The 22,179-nt window shown below is 43.3% G+C and overlaps 1 protein-coding gene and 1 long non-coding RNA gene across 2 annotated transcripts in view; both read right to left on the bottom strand.

The window, feature by feature from the left end:
* The window catches only part of SH3YL1 (SH3 and SYLF domain containing 1), a 483,838-nt gene that overhangs the window by 197,169 nt on the left and 264,490 nt on the right, over window positions 1–22,179 (bottom strand). The window contains exon 6 of the mRNA XM_085610793.1: window positions 12,363–12,491. Within this exon, the coding sequence (XP_085466919.1) occupies window positions 12,363–12,491 (129 nt within the window). The remainder of the gene's footprint in view (window positions 1–12,362; window positions 12,492–22,179) is intronic.
* Window positions 2,606–3,296, bottom strand: LOC146817207 (uncharacterized). The gene is made up of 3 exons (XR_014962508.1): window positions 3,200–3,296; window positions 3,079–3,101; window positions 2,606–2,680 (listed from the first exon to the last, which is right to left on the bottom strand). It is a non-coding gene; the product is annotated as an uncharacterized LOC146817207 (long non-coding RNA).

The following is a 22,179-nucleotide window of genomic DNA, read 5'->3' as shown; positions in this document are numbered from 1 at the left end:
AGATGAATAGCCCCTTTGACGAGTTGTGAACTTGCTCTCAGAGCGGAGTCAAATGCCTTGAGTATGGGAAGGTGTTCTGTTTCTTTGACAGAATGACCATCTGGGCAGTCCCTAGGAGCCAAGTTAACTTCGAAGAGGCTTCCCTTTCACTGGAAGAAAGCTGCACCTGGGCTTGTCCCTCTCTCCTCTGTCCCTCTAGTCAGCAAGGCACCAATCCCAGTGGAAGATGACTTGCCACCCCTGAACCGGTTTTGAGTGACCACAGGGGAGAGGTTGCTCATTTCTGTGGCCACAGGAGCTCTGCTCAAGGCAAGAAAGGTTCTACCATATTGTGTTTAGGTAGAGATGGGCCCCTATAAGATTGTCTACAGTAGCACACACAAGAACCACTGGAAAAGTGGGCAGGGTTACCTCTGAGAATTTGTGTCAATACTGGTCGCAGTCCCTTACCTGGAGAGATGCGAGGCCTTGCAGAGAGAGTAGCGTAGCGTAGGGAAGAGTGCAGTGATGCAGAGTAGAGTGGCATGGAGTGCAGAAGAGCGGGGTAGAGGGTAATGATGCACAATATAGTGGCACAGAGTGCTTTGGTAAGAGTAGTGTATTGTAAAGTGTTGTAGAGTTGCGTAGAGAGCAGTGGCATACAGTAGAGTGGTGCAGAGTAGAACAGAGTGGCGTAGAGTGCAGTGACATTGAATGCAATGGTGTGCAGTGGCATAGAGTGTTGCAGAGTACAGTGGAGTAGAGTGCAGTGGTGTAAGTAGAGTGACAGAGTGCAATGGTTTTGAGCAGAGTGGTGTAGAGTGATTGGTGTAGAGTATCGTAGAGTAGAGTGGTGCAGTGTTGAGTGCAATGGCACAGCGTAGAGAGCAGTGGCTTACACTGGAGCGATGTAGAGTGGAGTGGCATACAGTGGCTCAGAGTAGAGTGAAGTGGCATAGAATGGAGTGGTGCAAGTTAGAGGGCAGCGGCATAGAGTGCAGTGGTGCAGAGTAGATTAGAGTGGAGTGGCATAGAGTGGTACAGAGAGGAGTGCACTTGCATAGAGAGTTGTGTGTTAGAGTGGTGTAGAGTGCAGTGGAGTGGTGCAGAATAGAGTGACGTAGGGTGCAGCAGCCTAGAATGAGAGCATAGAATGGAGCATTGTAGAATGCAGTGGTGCTGAATGCAGAGGCGTAGATTTGAGTGGTGCAGAGTTGAGTGCAGTGGTCTGAGTGCAGTTGCACAAAGTACAGTGGCGTAGAGTGCAGTGGTGTAGAGCGATGCAGAGTAGAGCGCAGTAGCATAGAGTGGAGTGCTGAAGAGTAGAATGCTGTAGAGTGCAGTCGCATAGAGTTTAGTGGCGAGTGAAGTGATGCAGAGAAGAGAGGCGTACAGTGTATTGGCATAGAATGAGCTTTTGTAGAGTACAGTGTCGTAGAGTGGTGCAGAATAGAGTGGCATAGAGTTCAGTAGCATAGAGTGCAGTGTTGCAGAGTAGTTTGTGGCGTAGAGTGCACTGGTATATAGTGCAATGGCAAGTAGTAGAATGGTGTAAAGAGCAGTGGCACAGAGTTCAGTGGTGCAGCGTGGAATGGAGTGATGCAGAATGCAAGGGGGGGGGTTCTTCTTTGCTGATGCTGTGGGGATCTTCTTTGCGGACAGTGCTGTTGGGGATTGCATGTCCCAGGAGACCTGAAGTTTGGAGAAGGGGCCTCATTCCTTTCCACAAGCTAAAAATTGCTTTTTTGATAACAGCAGTGCAGGAATTTTACGGACGCTGCCGGTGGGGATTGCATGTGCCAGGGGACCTGAAGTTTAGAGAGGAGGCTGCATTCCTTTACACAAGCTATAAAGTGCTTGTTTGATACCCGCAGCACGGGATGCTCTCAGGAGTGAGCCCAAGCGAAGACCTGGCCAAGAGCCCATCATCAGCCAGAAAAGGCTGGGCCATTCCCCTTTCGTCTTCCTAATTTGTGCCCCCCTTGCCAGATTACTTTGGCAAATATGGGTAAGAGAAAAACAGAGTAGTTCCGTCCCGGAGCAGTTTGGGTGATCTCTAAAGAAATTGCCTTAAATGAAAGAAGACTATCTATGGAAGTAGGTGATTTGCTTGATTGTACACAACGTGACAGAGCGCTGGGGGCTCACGATTCTGCTACTGACGGTATCGCTTATTCGCCTGCACAGTTGGAGAAACCGGACAGTGACTATAGATTTAATGACACTTCTTTGCCTAACGAACCCCCTGTTAAAAAGGAAAAAAGGAGGTGCTGTAAGGAGGAGAGAGATGACTGGTTTGAAAGCTGTCCATACTACATGAGACACAATGGTTGTTGGGACGGACTCAAATCACTGATGAAATCTGTACTATACTTTAGGCCATCATAAAAGTACATTTAGGGCCACTGCTTGACGATCTAGATAAAATAGAATCTATATAACTAGGCTAAACGGACTCAGCTTAAGGATATTAGCGCTCATGTGGGTGTATACTCAGTTATTCTTTTGAATCCCTAGCACACGTAAGTAAGTATTCATAACATTATTTTGAAATTCGGAAGTGTAAACATCTAGCAAGTAATTGCAGAGGACATGAGTCAGATCTTCATTCTTTCTTTATTATAGACGTGTTCTTTAGAAACTCCACAGCCAACACGTGTTTCGTCGTTACGGGAAGAATGGTCCCACGACTTTCTCAAGGCTGTACAAGCAAAGAAACAGCAATGAAGAACAATATAGTCTTTCATATATTCCCAATAAAAGGGTCAATTGATAAAAAAGCAATATTACAGAAATCCAACAGGAAAACAGACCCAGAAATGAAACCACAATGAATTAGGTAGAGCTATGATCCCAAAGGAAGGAGAGAGAGGAGGAAATGAAAAAGTGAGTGAGACGATCCTATAGTATGGGTTCGAAGTCGTGGTCCGCGCCATACGGGTGAAGGAGTCATGTGAGTTATGTGATAACCGAGCAAAAAGCAGAACACGACAAAATAGAAAGCCCATGACTAGCGTACTTCCAAAGTGCCATAAAAATCAAACACAACCGTGAAAACTCGTGTGAAAGCACCCTTCGTGACAGATTGTGTTCAAATACCTATTTTTTCTCGTTTCTTGTTTCTAAAATAATCAGAAATATAAAAAAACCACATCAGAGGGAGTTCTCATGTGGTATGTCCGTGCCCAAACCACATTAAATTCTCATCATATGTACATACTCGAAGCGTGGTACAAATTCCGGACCACACGGGGTTCTGTTCGTGGACGGTGTAAAGATTTAATTTCATGCAGATCCCTCCTTCGTTACGAGGTCTATTGATCGTGCTGTAGACAAAATAAATGAATACCCGCGTCGGTCTATGTGACAACAACCAGTGGCAGCATAAACAGCGTTATTAGACTAGCCGTTAATCAGATGTCCTTCCAAGGTGGGATGAAATGGATCAAGTTCTCTGTCAGTATATATTCAAATAGCTATCCTCTACTAAGTTTCCTTCACACGCCAAACTCCCTACGTCACTTTTAATTACAGTAACAATCCTTTCCTACGCGCCCTCTACACGTAAGATTCATGTCTCATAGTAGGAGTGCGTGTCTCCACGTTCTATCAGTTCTTACCTTTTAGTACAAATACATTCTCGTTTTCCCAATTACACCGTCCCTTCTACAAATTCCGTAACACGAACGAGCTGAGTGCAGCTACCTCTTCCCGAGTGTTGACGGCAAGTGATTGTGTTCCCGCCAGCCGCAAAAGCCACTCCCTTAAAATTACGTCATGTCCCAGCAGACATAAGCATAAAAGACAGACTACCAGTAATCTCCTCCGACCTGTTAAACGATCTTAGTCTGTCTCGATTTGAGATTTAAGCCGGTTAGTAAAACCACGTATTGAATAAAAAACCAGTCATCGTCGAGCACGCGGTGGAAAAGTGCACGTCTGCCGCAATCTCATAGTGGGTGCTATCCGTTGGTGAAATAATTTCATTTTATCGATGTGCTCAGTGCGTTTTCGGTGTCACGTCCTTATTTCTCTCCAACAAATGCGGTCATTACAATAGATACGTTTAAAACAGCAGTGCATCTCGTATCGGCCTGTGAATCATTGGAAACATTGTGCATACTATTCAAGAACATAAACAACAGACATTGGTTCGCAACAGGGTCATTTTGCATAGCACAGATACAAATCTTGGCTGTACTCTACACTTTAAATATTCAATGTCATTACTCCTTGTAGGTAACAGATCTGATAGGCGCTTGATAGATCTATCTATAAAGGGTAAGCGACTCCAGCACAGTTATGATCCTATCTGATCGCAGACATCTCACCAGGGTCCCATGTTTCTTAAATAAAGACCTGTGAATTTATCTGCCCAAGAAATAGTGTAGCTCCTGGTCAATATTCAGGCCGCACTCTGTACTTCTCATTTTCAAAATCCAGAGTGCTTCTCTCTTTCTCAGTGTCAGCTCTCTATTTCCGCCCCTGGGGTGTCTAGGTATATGGTCTATTCCGTAAAATGTGAAGCTCCTTGTTGCGATTTGGTCAGTGCAAATGGACATATGTGCCGCTAGAGGGTATCTCATATCTCCATTCTTTACTGCCCGTATGTGTTCCCCAATTCTGTCCCGTAGTTGTCTGATAGTACTTCCAACATATTTCTTGCCACATTTACAAACAATGATATATACCACAAACTTAGTAAGACAAGTAATGTTTGCCCTAATTGTGTACGTTCTGCCACCAGGTCCCTGGAAATCCTTAATCTTGGCAAAGGACCACTTGCAAGCTGTACAGCGACCACAACCATAAAATCCCCATGAATGTTGACTAAGCCAATTGGTATTGGTTCTAGTCGTTGGATAACTGGGGCTCAAAATATTCCTCAGAGAGAGCCCCCGTCTGTAGGTAATATTTAGTTTCTCTGTGATTGCCTCTCTCAGGGATCTATCTGCTTCGAGTAAGTGCCAATGTTTATTTAGACTCCTTCTTAGTGTCCCCGACCAGTTGGTATAACCTGTTACTAGTCTAATTTTGTCATCACCCCTCGCCTCTACCACTCGATCTTTCAATGTCTCTTCTCTCTTTATCTGGTCTATCCTCTGTTCAGCTCTTTTCAAGGTCCCCTGGTTGTATCCCCTATTCCTGAACCTAGCCAGTGTGCCCCTCTTGTGTACCTCAAAATCAGTGTCCAAGCTGCAATTGCGTCTCACTCTCACCAATTACTCAGTTACCTTTCATGTTACCAGCAATACGAATAGTGTTATTAATAGGGTACCCATTAACGTATCAACTGGTCTTCAAGCAAAGAATACCGTTAACTTTACTCTTCCAGTCCTACCCAATCAGCCACTGCGCACTCCTACATGCCATTCTATTCCTCCTTGCCCTCAGTTTATCATGCATGATCAATATGATCCCATTACTTCAAATTAATGTGTTATTCCTTCTCAGGTAGAGCCACTGGGCAAGCGTTTTGCCGAGAGGGAGATCATTTTGAGTTAGCCCTTATGTTTTAATATTGGCTAATGTTACCAGACTTAAATTGGTTCTGAAAGAGTCAACTGACCAGCTGATTAACAAGGTTTTACACTGGTTAAACAAGCATATGGGATTTAATCCTTGTTGTCAGCCATCTCCCAAAGAATTATCTGGATGCACTAGTGGTGACTGTTAGAGACACTAAAGTTGTATGCAGCCTTTTAGCCCTACACAATTTCTTCTTCTCTGAGCATTCACAAATCTGTCCCCTCCATTGGGCTATTTTTACAAGCCGCCTCCCGATGGGCTGTTGTCTTACGCTTCTGGTTCAGCCTTCGTCCCTATTTCTAGACCTAATTTGGTGCACTTTAAACCTAGTTATACCGAGCTGCCTCTTACTAACAGATTTGCAGTCTTGGAGGACATGAGGGGTTGTGACTGACTTACAAATGCATCTGGTCTTTAATCTACACATAGGTGGGATGGGCAGTGTACCCGTCCTATGGAGGCCACTTGTAATGGGATATTTGCACCATGACCAGTGTAGATGTTTCACATAATTCATCCAAACATAACTATTTCAGCTGGAAATTAGATGGCCCCAGCTGTACTGAGATCTACCCCCAGTACTAAATCTAAGGGTTATTTAACGGATTTCAGTTTATTGTCTTAAGACATTTCAGGGATTCACAGCAAACTGGTCCTAAAAGACTGGGTGACCCTAAATAAAAAGTTTGACTTTGTTATTATGCAAGAACCTTGGTCCATAGCCCGCCAATTAAAATGGTTATTCTTGCTATTCTATTCCATAGTAGAGGCTGTGAATCAATAATTATTTGTTCATAACACGAGGGCTAACACAGTACTTACTTGAGTGTGACATACTGCATTGGTAAAGTTTGACAGTGGAGTGTAGTTTATGTCTTCTTTTTTTCTCTTCTTTTTTCCACAGTTGAAGAGTAAAGTTACCAACTAAAACGATTCTCCAGTGGAGTAAGAACCCTAACTGGGGAGTTTTTAAGGGGTAATTAGGATAAGAGCATAGGGATCCTTGTAGTCTTGATGAAGGCCGGATAAAGATGCTATAACCGGCTGAAACATGTTAACCTCTATGCAGACGGGGGGTGGTGAGTACATAATTAACTCACACCACCACCATCCGTATATCTTTTTTAGTCCTGACTAGGGAATCTATTAATAACATTATTATACAGATATCCCTTAGTTAGTTTTAACATTATAAGTTTCTGCACATTTTTTCAGGATCCTTTCTTATTCTTGTGTGTCTTTATCATTGTTGTATTGTTTACCCCTCCCTATTGCTCCGTCTCTAGCGTTGGTTTGCGCAGAGACGTTAGTAGCATCCCTATGATGAAGCATGCCACAATTTATTGTGGGTGAGGGCAGTTTTTACAAGCGCAGTGTGCTCCCCTGGTGTATAACGTCCAACAAACTGAAACGACAGTTGACTTACCCTACCTCTTTGATGTGTTGTGACATGATACGTGAGGAGGATGAGGGAGGGTGTATCCTTCTCCCCCTCTGTTAGATTGTGTGGTATATACTGCATTATGGCCTTAGTGATCACAATCATTAGAGCTACATTTTCACTTACAATATAAATTGTTAGAGACCCGGTGAAAGCAGTGGAAAAACCATTGCCTCAACGTGTTGCACCTAGGCTTGCTTGCTTGGCATTTTCCCAACCCATCCATATTTCTGGATTGTTTAATTAAAACACACCTTGATATCTTTTTGATATGTCTATCTGAAATTCCTGTGGGGTGAAAAATATGCAACCAGTTAAAAGTTAAGTAACCGAACACATCATGTGTTGCTTCAGCTGGGTTTTTGATCTAATCCCCCCCAACTACTCAATGGTTTGACAGATCCTCTTTCTATGCGAACACGAATTCGAGGTCAGCTCTGACTGATATTCCTAGAAATCCTATTGCAGTCGCTCAGGCACGTTATAAAGAGGCCATGGGGACCAGGAAACGTGAAATACAAAAGGTTAACTGAGACCGTTTCTCCAATGAAGCTGCTCACAAATTCGTGTGAATTCTGGAGAGTGGTCAGTCAATTCAGAGTACAAACGTTAACACTCTGCCTAATGAGTAGCCACATAATGGGTGACCAGTCAGTAACACATTTAAACAATATATACTGCAGAACCTCCTTTGATATGGATTCTGCTGACCCGCGATTTTTAAATAATAATACTGACAGGCTCCGTTTAACTATAGAGGAGGTGACTATTGCTTTTAATAGCTCCTCATTTTCAGTTCCTGGACCGGGTGGAGTACCTACTGATATCTTTCAATGGAGACTAGATCTCTGGGCACCTTTGCTCACTAACGTATTTATTAATTTAGATGTAAAGGTTCTTACCTCATCATGGCCAAGTTCCATTATTGTCCTGGTCTTTTAAAAAAAGGCAGCCGCACAGACCCAAAGTGCTTTAGACCCATTCCTCAATCGACTTCACCATCAAAGTAAAAGGTAGGGTAATTTTGAATAGATTAAGAGATTGGTGCAACAATAAGAATGTCTTATCTCCCTGTAAGTACAGGTTTAGAGAAATATTAGGAACGATGGGGCAGTGCTTAAATCTCAATCTGTTGCTGGGGAAATATACCATATCTAAAAAGACCCCCAAATAACTTGCTTTTATGGAATTATCCTCTGACTTTGAGACGGTCAATCGCAATAAGGTATGGGCTATTTTACTGGAGCTGGGAATAGACACTACAATTGTTCATGTTTTGGCCTACTTACATCAAAACCTGACCGCTGGGGTCAGGGTTGGTCCTAATGGCCAACTAGCAGATCCTTGGCATCAGGCATGGTTGTATTGTAGCCCCGCTTTTATTCATTTAAATATATTAAGAAACTCAGTGATTTTTTTAAGCACAGTTACACAAGATGTTCCATATGCCAAATATGTCCCTATGATCGTACTGTAGTACCCTGATGATGCTGTACTCTTAGCACAGACTTCAAATGCTTTGAGGCCCTTGGTATGAGCTTTTTCTGAATTTATGTATGATTTAGACCCATCAACTAAATATACTAAATCTCAAATGATGGCATGTGGGCCTAAACATTATTTGTTGCGTACCTTTTGTGTCAATGAGAACAGCTTGGAGTGTCCCTAGATTCACTTATTTAGGTCTAGTCTTTGACGCCATTGAATCTGGGCAGAGAACATCAGATACAGGAATACACAATTTAAGCAAACTATGTGTTCTTTATTTAATGCTTGCAAAGCAGTGGATAGTAAGTTGATATCTTCGCTTGTACAAATATACTCAAAGCAATGTGTACCTGTTGCCAGCTGTGGCTGCGGAATATACATTGTTCTGTAGAGTACATTGGCAATGTGCGGAATGGAGTGGCATACAGTGACACTGTCGGAGTGGAGTAAAGTGGAGTGGCAGAGTGTCATGGAGTGGAGTAGCATGGAGAGTGGGGTGGCGTGGAGTAGCATAAAGTGACGTAGAGTGGAGCAGAGTAGAGTAAATTGGCGTGGGGTGGTGGAATGGAGTAAGAGAGTGGAATGGCAGAGTGGAGTGGCGCACAGTGAACTGGCATAGAGTACAGTGTATCAGAGTGGCACACAGCGGAGTAGCCTACAATGGAGTGGCAAAGAGTACAGTGGCGTAGAGTATAGAGTTGAGGAGTAGAGTAAAGTTGTGCAGATTGGAGAGGTGCAGAGTAAAGTTGAGTAGCATAGAGTGCAGTGACGGAGAGTGAACTTAAACAGAGTGGCAGAGAGTGGAGTGGCATAAAGTGGAGTATGCATGGTGTGGTAGCGCACTGCCATTACAGAGAACACAATTTTAATTGAAATGATCATTACATTTGTACAGACATACAGTTTTACTGATAAAAGTATACAGGGAACAAATGGTTAACCTACGGAAATCTCATCACCTAGTGTATTGATTTGTTTTGATCGTATCAAAATATTTGTTTCCACCAAACTTCAGAATTACAAAATGTGCTTAATTTGTGCTTTCCTAATTCTGATATCTTCTGAAATTACTGCACAGTTCATTTACATACATTTAAATGTGTGTGCTAAAATAACAGCCTTTCCTCTTACATCAAGATTGTCACATAAACCCTCTCACTTTGAAGTCAGTGAAAGGAAAGCAAGCTCTCTAGGAAGACAGAGCCTGACTTCTGACCATGGGAGGGACAAAATCAAGTTGGACAGACTAAAATAAATAAAGTCAGCAAATAGAAAGCAAGCACATGTGAGTCATAAACCAGAAAGCCAATGGTAAGCAATGAGTGGAATGCATTCCCAGGAAGCTCTCCAAATGTGCCCAAAATGGCTTGGTAGGTTTCAACCTAAAAATGAGATACCAAACTACTTCTGGGCGAGACAACAAAAGTCATCTACACACTTGGGACCAAAAGGGATCTTTGAGAGCCAAGAAGTATTGATCCCTAGATTAAATATCAACCACACAAGAGTACAACCGTCTCAGTCGAAAAAGATCAGAGAAAGGGTGTCCTATGAATTTCTAAATGGGGGAGAGAATCCCTCAGGACAAAAACCCTCACTCACCGTTAGGTGACATGCTTCATCATTTGGGTTCCCTCCTCACACCGAAGTGTGGGCTATGACTCCCTTTGTGGAGGGGTGGAGGTGTTTTGTCTCCTAAAGATGAGCATAAAGATGTTGTGAGTGAAGGCCAGAGTGCAAAAAGGGGGTGAAGGGTGTGAATTAAAAATGTCTTTCTGGGTCCACTGAAACTTTATTGGGTGGTCACAGCAACATAACTAAAAAGCGAGAGACACATAGGGGATTCAGGAAATATACCATTTGGTGTCTAGGTCGTGTTTAGGTCAACGTGTCTCTGCCACCAGGCATTCTTGAGGACCTACGTAGTCAGTCACTCTGCAAAATGTGGTATAGTGAGAAATGAAATAAATAGGGTATACAAGCCACCACTGGAACTTCTGCTCAGAGGGAAACGCGAACCTGTTGTGCATTCAAGTCACATGCATTCTCCCTGCTCTTGGACCATCTCGAGGTGCCCAGCTTACACGGCATGTAATGAATGAAGAATGGAGTCGTCAATGCATCAAATCATCCACCCTTTCTGCTAAAAGTCATCTCATTCCCACATTCACACGCGCACCAATCTGCAAAACCACACATAAAAACTTCAATCAATGAACAAACACTTACAAAAAAAGTTATACCTACTGGCTTTAACCGATGCTAGTTTCCAAATACGGACAAACAATATTTCTGATTTTATTTTGGATACTTACTGGCTATTGCTAGATCTGTCAGCCTTAAGGTGGTCTTCCCCCTGCTGATCTCGTTTTTGCTGGCCTTAGGTATCTGTGCGGTTTAGCACTGCTAAACAGACATAAGTGCATAGATCACTCCTTAAAACAAGGTAGCATTGGCTCATCCCCAATTGGCATATTTAATTTACTTATATGTCCCTAATAAAGTGGTACTACATGTACCCAGGACCTGCAATTAAATGCTACAAGTGGGTCTGTAGCACTTCTTGTACCACCCACTTAAGTAGCCCTTTAAACAGGTCTCAGGCCAGACATTGCAGCCTGTGTGTGCAGTTCTAAACTGCCATTTCAACCTGGCAAAAAAAAAAACTTTTCAGACCCCAAACCTTCTCTTTTTAATACATTTATGTCATCCCTAGGGTAGGCCCTGAACAGCCCAGAGGACAGGGTGCAGTGAATTTAAAGAGCAGGACAGGTCATTTTACATATCTTGGTAGTAAAAAACTCTTAAATTCGTGTTTCACTACTGCAAAGCCTACACTGGAGTAATCTTTTACTTTCAATAATAGGTGTGCATGGATGGACCGTCACTGGCAGGATGGAAGGAAGGTGCTGGACACAGCCTAACTTACACTTGAAAAGGCTGTGTCCTGCAACCATGCAAAGGGCTGCACACCCTCTGTAGTTAGTCCGGAGCAGGACAGGGAAGGCATGATGACTGGGGACTTCACAGGGAAACCTCTAGAAGCTTCTCTCACACTTCAAAGGCACAACTGGGTATAACTAATAGACCTTGCACACCAACTCTTCAGTACACTTCTGGACCTGTGGATTCTCTGCCAGGAATGAGGATTATTGCCCTGCTGCACTACTGCCTTGCTGTGCTGGCTTGCTGCCCATGTGCCTGGATGAGAATGACTGAACCTACATCCCTTGAACCCAGAACCCCAGTGTGACTCAAAGGGCTAGTTGGCTGGCATTTTGACTTGAGATGGAAGGCTCCAACAACCTTAAAGCAGCACCTGAACTCTGCCATCCATTAGTCCCACCCTGCCAACTGGCTTCACCTCCGTCCTGGACTCTTGGAAGTGGGACCTTGCAATGCTGCGCAACCAGGACTTAAGGTACTCTTGTTCAGCAGGCCTAATGTGGTCCCTTGTAGCCATCAAAAGCTCCATCGCAGTCAGCCTGAAATTGTGATTTCCGGTTCTACAGATTGGGATTTTGACATTTTAGTTTTGTTTTATCTATTAAAAATACTCTATTTTCTCATCTGGCATGGGATCCTTTTGTGGTGTGTTTTCACAGTGATACTGTTTGAAGTGTTGCACAAATACTTTACACATTGCCTCTGAGTTAAGCCTAACTGCTCTGTGCCAAGCTACCAGAGGCTTGAGCACAGGTTAATTTAGGGTTTGCTTGTGACTGATTCACAGTGATAAGGATTGTAGTTCCTGCTCGAGTAGGGTTTCACTCCCCCCTCAACCAGCAACCCAATTTCCTACAGCTATATATGGGGATTTAACACTTCCAAATGTGGAGCAAAATGAATACAAGCACAATTATGCAGAAGTGAATTCTCTGTAACTAGTGAAATCAAAATCATTTTAATTTCGATTGGGACTTACTTTTTGTTGGTTTCTTTTCTCTCAATTAACCCGGATCCTTCCAAGGATACTCCAGCAAACAGTCCACGAGATTTACAGTATGTATAAATGGCTGCAGCACTTCGAACGGCAACATCACCCTCCAAATTTCTAAAAAGATCATATAATTTCTTTGAAAGAGGTCCATCTCAGGTAAAAAAAAACAGTTTTAACAGACAGTATTTCATATTTACTCATTTTTGGAAATAACATGCATTTAAGTTTGACAATTTAATACATTTTTATCCCATTTTTTTGTAATTTGAGACACATATAGCACAATACTGTCCGTTCTCTGGACGAGACAATACATTAATTTTAATTGAATTAATAATCAACATATAAAATGACAATTCATATATATACACTGAAGCCGCTTTTTTGTTTAAAAGAACGCATTCCTGGAAAAAGACATAACATTCTAATTTGACATACAGTTAGGTACTATTACGGCAGTATTCATAATTTCTATCACATCTTAAGACATCACTCCATACTTTAGATACTGAAAGAAGTGTAATGTCATAAAACTGAAGAAATATAAAGTGTAAGTATACTGAACCTGGGACAATAAACTACATAGCTCCTGTAAGCCTGGTGTGTTATTTTCACGTTCAAAGGGTGCTGCCCTTTCATCAATTTGGCATCTTCGACCCATAGGGTAACACCTGTAATCTTGCCACGTCCAAGTTCCCACTAAGTATGGCAGATGGTTAGGCCTGCCACAGCATGACAATCTGCAGAGCCCAAGATCAACAAACAGTGACAAAGCAAATAGGTCTGCCACTAGCCATCAGCCTTTGGCAATTCTGGTTTTATTCTGTTATGGTTTTTGCAAAATGTTATTTTGGGGGTAGCTGCTGGGTCCTGATAAATCTAAAACAAACATTGGTTAAGGGTACAAATATTTTTGGTCTAAAAACAAAATGAAAAAAACACACACACAACCATAGTAGTCCCTGGTACAGCTGTGTGTGTGGATCTGCTCCATGTGAAAGGGAAGCATGCCATTATTCACAGAGAACCAAAACATTAGCTGAAGTGGGCTGACTCACTGATCCATGATGCATGATGGAGTGGGTAGAAAAAATGTGAATGACACGTCAACAGACTAATGGATGATGTCTTGCTGAAAACCCCTATAATTAAATGTGTTATGAGCATAATTTCAATACAATCAAAAGGTCTTGGCTATCATCAGACCTAAAAAGTCAATTTGTCTGGCTTTGGCTGCCAGCTTCGTGCCTTTGATAATGATTTCCTGTAATAGTTTTGTGAATCTTTATTACATATAGAGAGGTTTGAAAAGCTAGATACATAGAGAAGGTTGAAAAGATATAATAGAGGGACGTGCAAAGACAGACAAACAGAGAGGGCTGTATAGATAGATAGTGTTGCCTAGATAGATAGGAGGTTGTATAGACAAGGATGGCTGCATGGATAATTAGAGCGGGTTGGATAAATACAGAAATTTGCTTAGATAGAGAGGGTTGCCTAGATAGATGGACAGATAGGGTTGCAAATAATTCAACAGATGGATAGACAGACAGTGAGACCAGGGAGACTAATAGGGCTGTGAAGCTAGACAGATGAATAGATAGGGTGCATAGATAGATATATAAATAGGGGTGCATAGACAGACAGATAGCTAGATAGCTAGCTAGATACATAGGGTTGCAAAGCTAGATGGACAGATTAAGAAACTGGTATAAACGGCAGAACTTCTATTAGTAATATAATAGTTACATATCTACGATCACGGGGGATATGATATTAGTGGACAGGAATTACCAATTGTTAGGAACTGCAACATAGTTGTAATCTGATGTGGAGGACTGCACACCCCCTTTTACCTGCCAGAACGCCCACCGACATAATGCTGCCCCTAAGAACTTTTATGAGTTCGAGTCCTGCCCTGACGCACTCCCTCACTGCGAGGGTGGCAGCACACCGTCTTGCACACAGTCCAGCAAAGATTATTACAATTCTTACTCAATGACAGCCCTCTTATTATTTTGTTTTAAGTATGTTGTTAGGAGATGTTTATTGGATAATATAGGTCTTATTGGTGTACTCCCATCAAGGCTCCTTCCTTTCTATTGTGAAGCACTGCTGTTGGGTACCGTAGCGACTGTACATGGATTTCCACTACGTCTACTGACGGCGTACATGTTATGTATAATCCTATGGTTTAGAACCAACCATGCTGATGCATGGAGCTAGTGATATCAATTGTAAACTGGCAACAGTGCTACAGGAATGTGAGCAAGCGATCACGACATTGCACGGTTTACCATTTGCTGAAGCTGCATGTGAGAACGATGATGTACATTGATTATGCATCTGCAATGTATAACACTAATCTGCACATTGATGTCACACGATTGTACCAAGCGAACCTGCATGTTGCTTTGACTATTCTGTGTTGTCATGCAAAATTTAATGTGAAGGAGAATAACTATAGTAAGGAAAACAAAAATAAAACAGAAAACCAATAAAGATATTTAAAAAAATATATAAAATAATAGTTACATATCTATGTAAGCAGGACACACAAGGGCAACAAAAGCAAACTAGAAGGCCATACAAGCAGGACATACAGGCTAAATTGATTTACAAGTATAACTGTAACCCTCAATTAAAATACATACCGGGTGACATACAGGAGAGTAGTTACAAATGGAGTTCATGAATATAACTTTATAAAGAACAGTTTTAAATGGACACATTCTGATATGCTGTAAAACATCAGCAGTCAGAAAAACAAAGACCGCCACAAAAGGAATTGTACAACTATATGAGCAGGGGACAGGAACTGACGAAAATGCCCTGTGCTTGTCCTGCTATCACATAGGCTGTAAAAACAAAGGCAACCCTAAACTAATAATAAAGTAAAAAAAAAAACACTGGAATTGAAGGGAACTACATTCTGTGTGGATGTGTTCCTTTTGAAAGAGCAAAATGCAGTCACTCAAAGAAAAGTTAGCCAGTGGTTGAAGTAGTCTGACCCATTGTCCCATGCAGTAGGCAAAAGCACAATAAGAAAGACAACAGAGCAATGAACAAAGAATGCTGGCTTGAATCCCCTTTAAGTACACATAGTTTTTGGAGAATCAAAACATCTTGGAGAACGACAGACTTGAAATGGAGGAGGAAGACGCTGACCCCAATTCACGCTTTTTGCAGAATGAGGAGAAGGAAGTGGGATGCTCACCTAAGTCTTCCGGCTTGAACGGTGATCCTGTAGAATCATATTTCCCACTCCTGACAGACAAGAAGGGATGTTAGAAATGGGGGTCTCTAGTTGGCAAGGGTTTGCACCTTTGTCCAAATGGAGACCCTTTCTTCCAGTCAGGATAAGGGAAATAGACTACTGAAATAACCCCTGCTCACCTCCTAGGAATCTTAGCACGAGCAGTCAGGCTTATCTCAGAGGCAGTGTGTGAAGCATTTGCACATAACCAGCAGCAATACAGTGAAAACACTACAAAAGGACACCACACTAGTTTTTAGAAAACTAACCAATATTTGTTCAACCAAAACCAAAAACAATAAAAGACCAACATACAGTAATCAAAAATATGCACTTTGCAAGAATGACCTTAAAAATGCAGTTGCTCCGTCCGGTGCTACCGCAATGCTGAAAACAACCAAATCCACCAGGGTCGGTCGACCAGCGTGAAGTGCGGCAGTGCCCTGTGCGGTGCCTACGGTCACAGTGCAACCTTCTGCGGCTGTCGCAGATTGACAGTCGATGGAGCTGGCGTCGGTGGGCTGCAGCCGTGGTGAGGGGTGAGGCGGTGCTGCGTGTAGCTTACGAGCCGTGCCCCCCCCAGACCATGGTGCAGACCACGGCAGAATTGTCAGCTGGCAACGGCGTAGATGAGACTAGGGTGGCGGAGTGCGTTGCCCACAGGTCGTGGTGCAAGCAGCAGCTCGGTGGCGGCGGCTGTCATTGGTGAGACCAGGGTTGAGGTGCAAAGGGCGGCGGTGCCCTTTCCAGTGCCTTTGGGTCACAGAACCACTGGCGGTTTTGTTGGCGCCATCCGGATGCGGTCTCCCTCCGTGGCAACTGAGATCCGCGGTCCCAGAAGCGGTATCCAGAGGAAAGTGAAGTCTTTACTGTCCCTGAGACTTCGTAAACAGGAGGCAAGCTCTAGCTCAAGCCCTTGGAGATACTCAGCAACAAGTGAAGAAAGTGGAGTCCAGTGTCTTCACTGCCCAGGGCAGTAATCATTAACTGCAGGCCAACCCAGCAAATCAATAACACAGCAAAGGAGCAGTTCTCCTGGCAGTTCTTCCAGCTCTTCTTGGCAGGTTCGTCTATCCAAGCGAGTTCTAAAGTTCTGGGGTCTGGGCCCCAATATTTATACAAAGTCAAATCAACTTTATTTCGGCATACATGCCTTAAAAGGTTTTCGCATACAAATATTACAAACAGACGTATTTCAGATAAGTATTAAGCAGCGTCATAATAATTATGATTATACAGTACAAGTGATCACAGTTTAAAAAAATATATGATTCGATACAAAATAAGAAATTCATGTGTATAGATATAAAATGACCTAGATAACGATGGTACTATTTACATAATAAAACCAGCTTTTAAAATATCAATATTTAAAAGTCAGTTCCTATACAATGTGCCATTGTGTGTTTAAATGACATCCCTGAGATATATTACGTCTAAAACATATATAATCATAATTCCATAGCAGCAATATACTTAAGAACTGTGGGCATTTCAATGCAAGAGGCGAGCCCACTTCATTCTAAGCTCCTTTTTCCTGATGTCCCACTTGTGACCAAAGAACTTGGCAACTGCACAGGCAAAGAAGGGTCTGGTGTCTGATTTTAGAATTTGCAAGGCATCCCAGTAGTTCCACGTGCCCATTTTCTGGCAAACTGGTTTTATCCATTTTGATCTTGGGCATGCATAAGCCGGGCAAGCAAACACCACATGTGCTACGGACTACACAGGAGCCTTGCATCCAGGACAGTTACTTGGGCTTAGAACTTTAGTTTGCCACATGGCACCCTCCCTGTGAACGAGTTGAGAGCTAAGTCTGAACTGGATATAGAGTTTCCTATCATGGGCTACTTGAATTAAATCAAGATAGGGTTCCAGGGATGTAATCTGTTTGTGCAATAAGAATTCTGCGGTGAGTTTTGCCCTATCAGTCCTACTGTAAAGTGTTTGTACAACTCATTCCCAGTAGTGCCTCTTTACTGCATCTCTATGGAGTAGGGGGAATCAGATTTTTCCCAAGCTTCCCGGAGTGTTTGGCCACCCGAACTTGTTAGGGGTATCTTGACGGATTACCTCTGCCAGGGCTTCAGCATAGGGAGCTAGCTCAGGGGTCCTCTTAATTCAAGCCTAGAACACCACAGGGCAAAGCTTTGCTATGTCACTGATGGAGCGACAACCCATATCTAGCATTCAAAGGTAAAGTGGAGTGCTTTGGGGCAGCATCACTAGATTCCTTAAAAAATTATGCTCCAATCTAGTGAGGTCAGTTAGCTTATCAAAGCCCCACAACTCACCCCCATAGAGGGCAGAGCGGACGGCTTTTAAATCGTAGACCTGTAGGGCAGTGGCCACTGGTCTGCTGTAAGAGGAGCGATGTTCTTTACCCAGTGCCCCTGTTATGAGCTTATGGTTCAATACCATTTTCATTACACGAGTCTTCCAGGTCATTTTCTCCGACAGTTTGACCCCTAAGTAATCGAAGGTGCTTAGCCTTTCCAGGGGAGTCCCTCCTAGAGTTGGCCTGCCTTTACAAGATTTTTAGGATTGAAAGACATGAATTTCGTTTTTGCTGCCTTTATTTCAAGGCCCCAACTGTTGCAGAAAAGTTTGAATCCGTTTAATAGTGTCTGTAGCCCAACCAGGGTTTTCAACACCAGTGTCAACTGCAAACAGAAGGATTGCTATCTTTTCCCCCCTAAGGATGGAGCATCGGCGGGCTCATGGGATAGAAAGCTTAACACTTCATTCATGTAGAGGGAAAAAAGTGTAGGAGCCAGAACGCAACCCTGTCTGACTCCCCTACTAACCGGAATGCGATGTGTGAGTTGCTCATTTGTGCCCCATCTTATCCTAGCAATGTTGTGTTCATGTAATCGAATGACCAAGTTGAGCAATGGGGGTGGGATTCCCATGTCTTTGAGCACTTGCCATAGCTTCTGTCTGGAAGCTAAATTAAATCAAAGGCAGTCTTCAGGTCAATGAAAGCTAAGTAAAGACTGCCCTGGCCAATGACTACAACTTTCCAAGAAGCAGAAGCCGGAATACCTGGTCAATAGCCCCAGTCTGTTCTCTAAAGTCTGCTTGATAAGGTGATAAAATAGCGTTTATCGGCCCAAACCCCGATCTTAAGTAGGAGGGCTCGAGTAAAAACTTTATGCAGCACATCTATCAGGCAAATGGGCGTATAGTTACAAAGCTGGCCTCTATCCCCCTTTTTAGGTCAAGCCTAGCGTTGCAGCGCATGCGCTGCTTGCTTTGCGAGGCATGCAGTATTCAGTATAGAGTGGAAGCTCCACCCACTCTACGCCCACGTTTTCATTGGGTTAGGTCCTAAATGCTGCCGTCCGATTGGTTTTAGGCTCATTAGTCCCTCCCCATCACAGTCAAGTCATCATTTGTATCCTTTCATGGCTACTAGCCCCTTTACTCCCAACACTACTTTCTCCCGCCCCCTCTCCCCCCCGCCCCCTCTCTCCCCCCCCCCCTCCTCCCGCAGTCCTTGACTTCTTGGGGTCCCCCCGCCCCGCTCCTGGACATGACCGGTCGTGCCTTCTCGCTTCCACACTCCCCCGCCCGCACTCCCGTTTCCAATGCAATAGGTCTCGTGTAAATGCGAGTCCTATTGCATTGCAAATGCTTGTTGTATATTGGGACCACCTCCACCCGCTGTCTGAACACTGCGACAGGTGCCCCGCTAGCTATAGCATTTGAAAGGAGTAATATATAGCAAGACCAATTAGGAATGTCAGATAAGAAAAAGGCCCCTGGGATACTATCAGGCCCTTGGGCTTTGGCCTGCACTATTTGTCCAATTGACTCCTTCATCTCACTAAGAGAGAAGAAATCTTTACCCAGAGGCTGGGAAGGGCATGGGGCGTCCCCTATGGTAGGCAAAATGTCAGAGTAGAGCTTGATAAAATGGTCATACCAAACTTCAGCTGCAATGTGGGTAGGGAGAGGGTGGGCCCCTGCTTCACTATCCCAGACAAACAAAGACCAGAATATTTTGGCAGCACAAGCATCCTTAAGTAGCTGCCAACGAGATTTGTCCCACTCATTCTTGGCAAGTTGAATGGCTGTCTTGTAGCTCCTTTTGTTATCTCTAATTATGCTACAATCTTTCGATTTTATGGCCAGAGCTCATTTTGAACGTAGGATTTTACATTCCTGATTGTACCAAGAGTCATAGCCCCTGGTCGGTTTTCTCTTTTGATATGTGCCCTGGTACAATAAAGTAGGTACCTGGTTTCTCCAAAAAACACAAGTGGGTAGTATCAACTTCAGCCAGACCTCTTGGGTTTTTAACTAAGGACTGCAGTTCTTGTATGCCTGCCCTCAAGTCCAGCTGCATGCCTTGGAGCTTATCTTCATGTAGAATTACCTTCCGCCATTTAAGTCTGGGCCTATCGTTAGCTGGAAGAACTTTCAGGATGGTCAGGGTTGGGATCTCTTTGGTCAAGCCACCACACACTGGTTTTATGCTAAGGCAAAGTGGATTGTGGTCACGGTCAGTTGTATTGCCCACAAACATATCAATGACACTCCTCCAGAGTCTCAAATCTAATAGGATATAGCCAATACGAGATGGGCTGTTGACCCTATTAAACGTGTTTGCAACGAGTCTATCTGATTTTGTCCTACCATTCACTGCTCTCAGTCCATAATCTATATTTAGGGCGTTTACTTGGAGGACCAGTTGTGACCAGTTCTTGACTGGGAGCAGATCTAAAGGAGGAACCAACCACTTCAGATCTTCTTCATCCATCTCCATTACATCAGCTATATCTAAGGGTTTGAATGCGATGTTAACGTCACCCGCTATTATAAGTCTAGATTGGTGCGAACTGGTGTCCAATAACCCCTCCAGTTGCGAAAGTGTAGCAGAGGATATTTATACTGCATGTCTCTTTGTTCACTTGGGTAGAGAGTGTCGGTGCTTAGCCCAAACCACTTTGGTCCTCTCTGGCCCAGATTCCCAGCAGGAGGTGGAGATAAAATTGTCCAAGGCAGACCAGGTCCATTCAGGCACAAATAAATCTCCTCCACTGCTCTGGATGCAGCCCAAGTCTATTCGGCCCAGCCCTGACTCATCCAGCTAGACAGTCAATCCACAAACCAGCAGAGGCACACAGGATGGCTATGCAAGAAAATACCTGCTTTCTAAAAGTGGTATTTTCAAACACAGAATATAAAAATAACCTTTACTAAAAGATTAATTTCTACATTCTGAGTTCAGGCATACTAAACTCGGTCTCTCCATCTTGTCCCAATGGGAAGATATACTCGCAAAATGTTACCAAGTATTCCGTATTCTATCCTATGGGACAGATAGCCTTTCAACAGTGAAAAAACAATTACACTGTAATTCACCATCAGGACATGTCACACACACCAGGACATGTCCTACCTTTCACATACACTGTACCCTGCCCATAGGGGTGCCTTGGGCCTACCTTAGGGGTGACTCACATGTAATAAAAGTCAAGGTTAGGGTTTGGAAAGTGGTTGCACTTGCCAAGTCCACATGGCAGTAAAAACTGTATGCAGAAACTGCAGCGGCAGGTCTGAGAACCCTTTTATGAGGCTGCTCGTGTGGGTGGCACAATGAGTGCTGCAGGTCCACTAGCAGCATTTGATTTACAGGCCCTGACACTCTCAGTGCACTTTAATAGGGACTTACCAGTGAATCAAATATGCCAATCATGGAAACATCAGTGCAAATTACAACTTACAATACAGCACTTGCACTTTAACACTGAACAGTAGCAAGAAAGTGCACATAAACACTAAACCAGCAAAAACAGAGCACAAACCGGGAGGTCAGAAAGCAAAAAGACAAGGGAACCATGCCAAAAGAAGCCACGTCTAACAAGGGACAAACTACCAAATATTTTTTAAAAGCCCCCAGGTCAAAATGGGTGTGCCTTTAGTTTGTTCCTGGAGACTGAAAGGGATAGGGCACTGCAGACGGGGTAGAAGAGTTATATTGGAATATGATCAACATGGCCTTAACATCTTCCGCCTACCTCCCTGTTCTGTAGAAAACAAGTCCCATAACCTGTATCTTTCCACCTGGACGTCTGCCTCCCTCATCTGCCAAAGTAAAAAACAAAAGTTATAATTTAGTAAAAGGCAGTGTTACGGCACTCAACAAGAAATTGGTGCACCGTACCAAGCCTTAACTGTGGCTAACCAGAGGGAAGCAAATAATACATGCTTACTTCAGGGGATCTAAAGCACAAGAGTCAGTGTAAACTGAAAACCTGAAAACTAAGCTTTACAACTGTGAGTGCCTTAAAAACTCATTAAGGAGCACAGTTGGGCACATCATGGCACCCACTCTACTAAAAAAAGGTTTAGAGGGCCATCAATGCTCCTATATGAATGGCTTGAAAATAAATCCCTCTTCCAAAAACAAAGATTTTGCATCAGCATACTTCACAGAATACCTACTCTCTTTCACATACGACCCAAGCCCACTTGAAACATGGCTCAAGAGCCCAAACTAATAATATCTTGTGTTCATGAACATTTTTCCACTTACAT

This window comes from Triturus cristatus, chromosome 6, assembly GCF_964204655.1.
Source record: "Triturus cristatus chromosome 6, aTriCri1.1, whole genome shotgun sequence".
In the NCBI taxonomy this organism is placed as follows: domain Eukaryota; kingdom Metazoa; phylum Chordata; class Amphibia; order Caudata; family Salamandridae; genus Triturus; species Triturus cristatus.
Note: the sequence above shows the minus strand (reverse complement) of the source record. Positions and strands in the feature narration are given on the sequence as shown.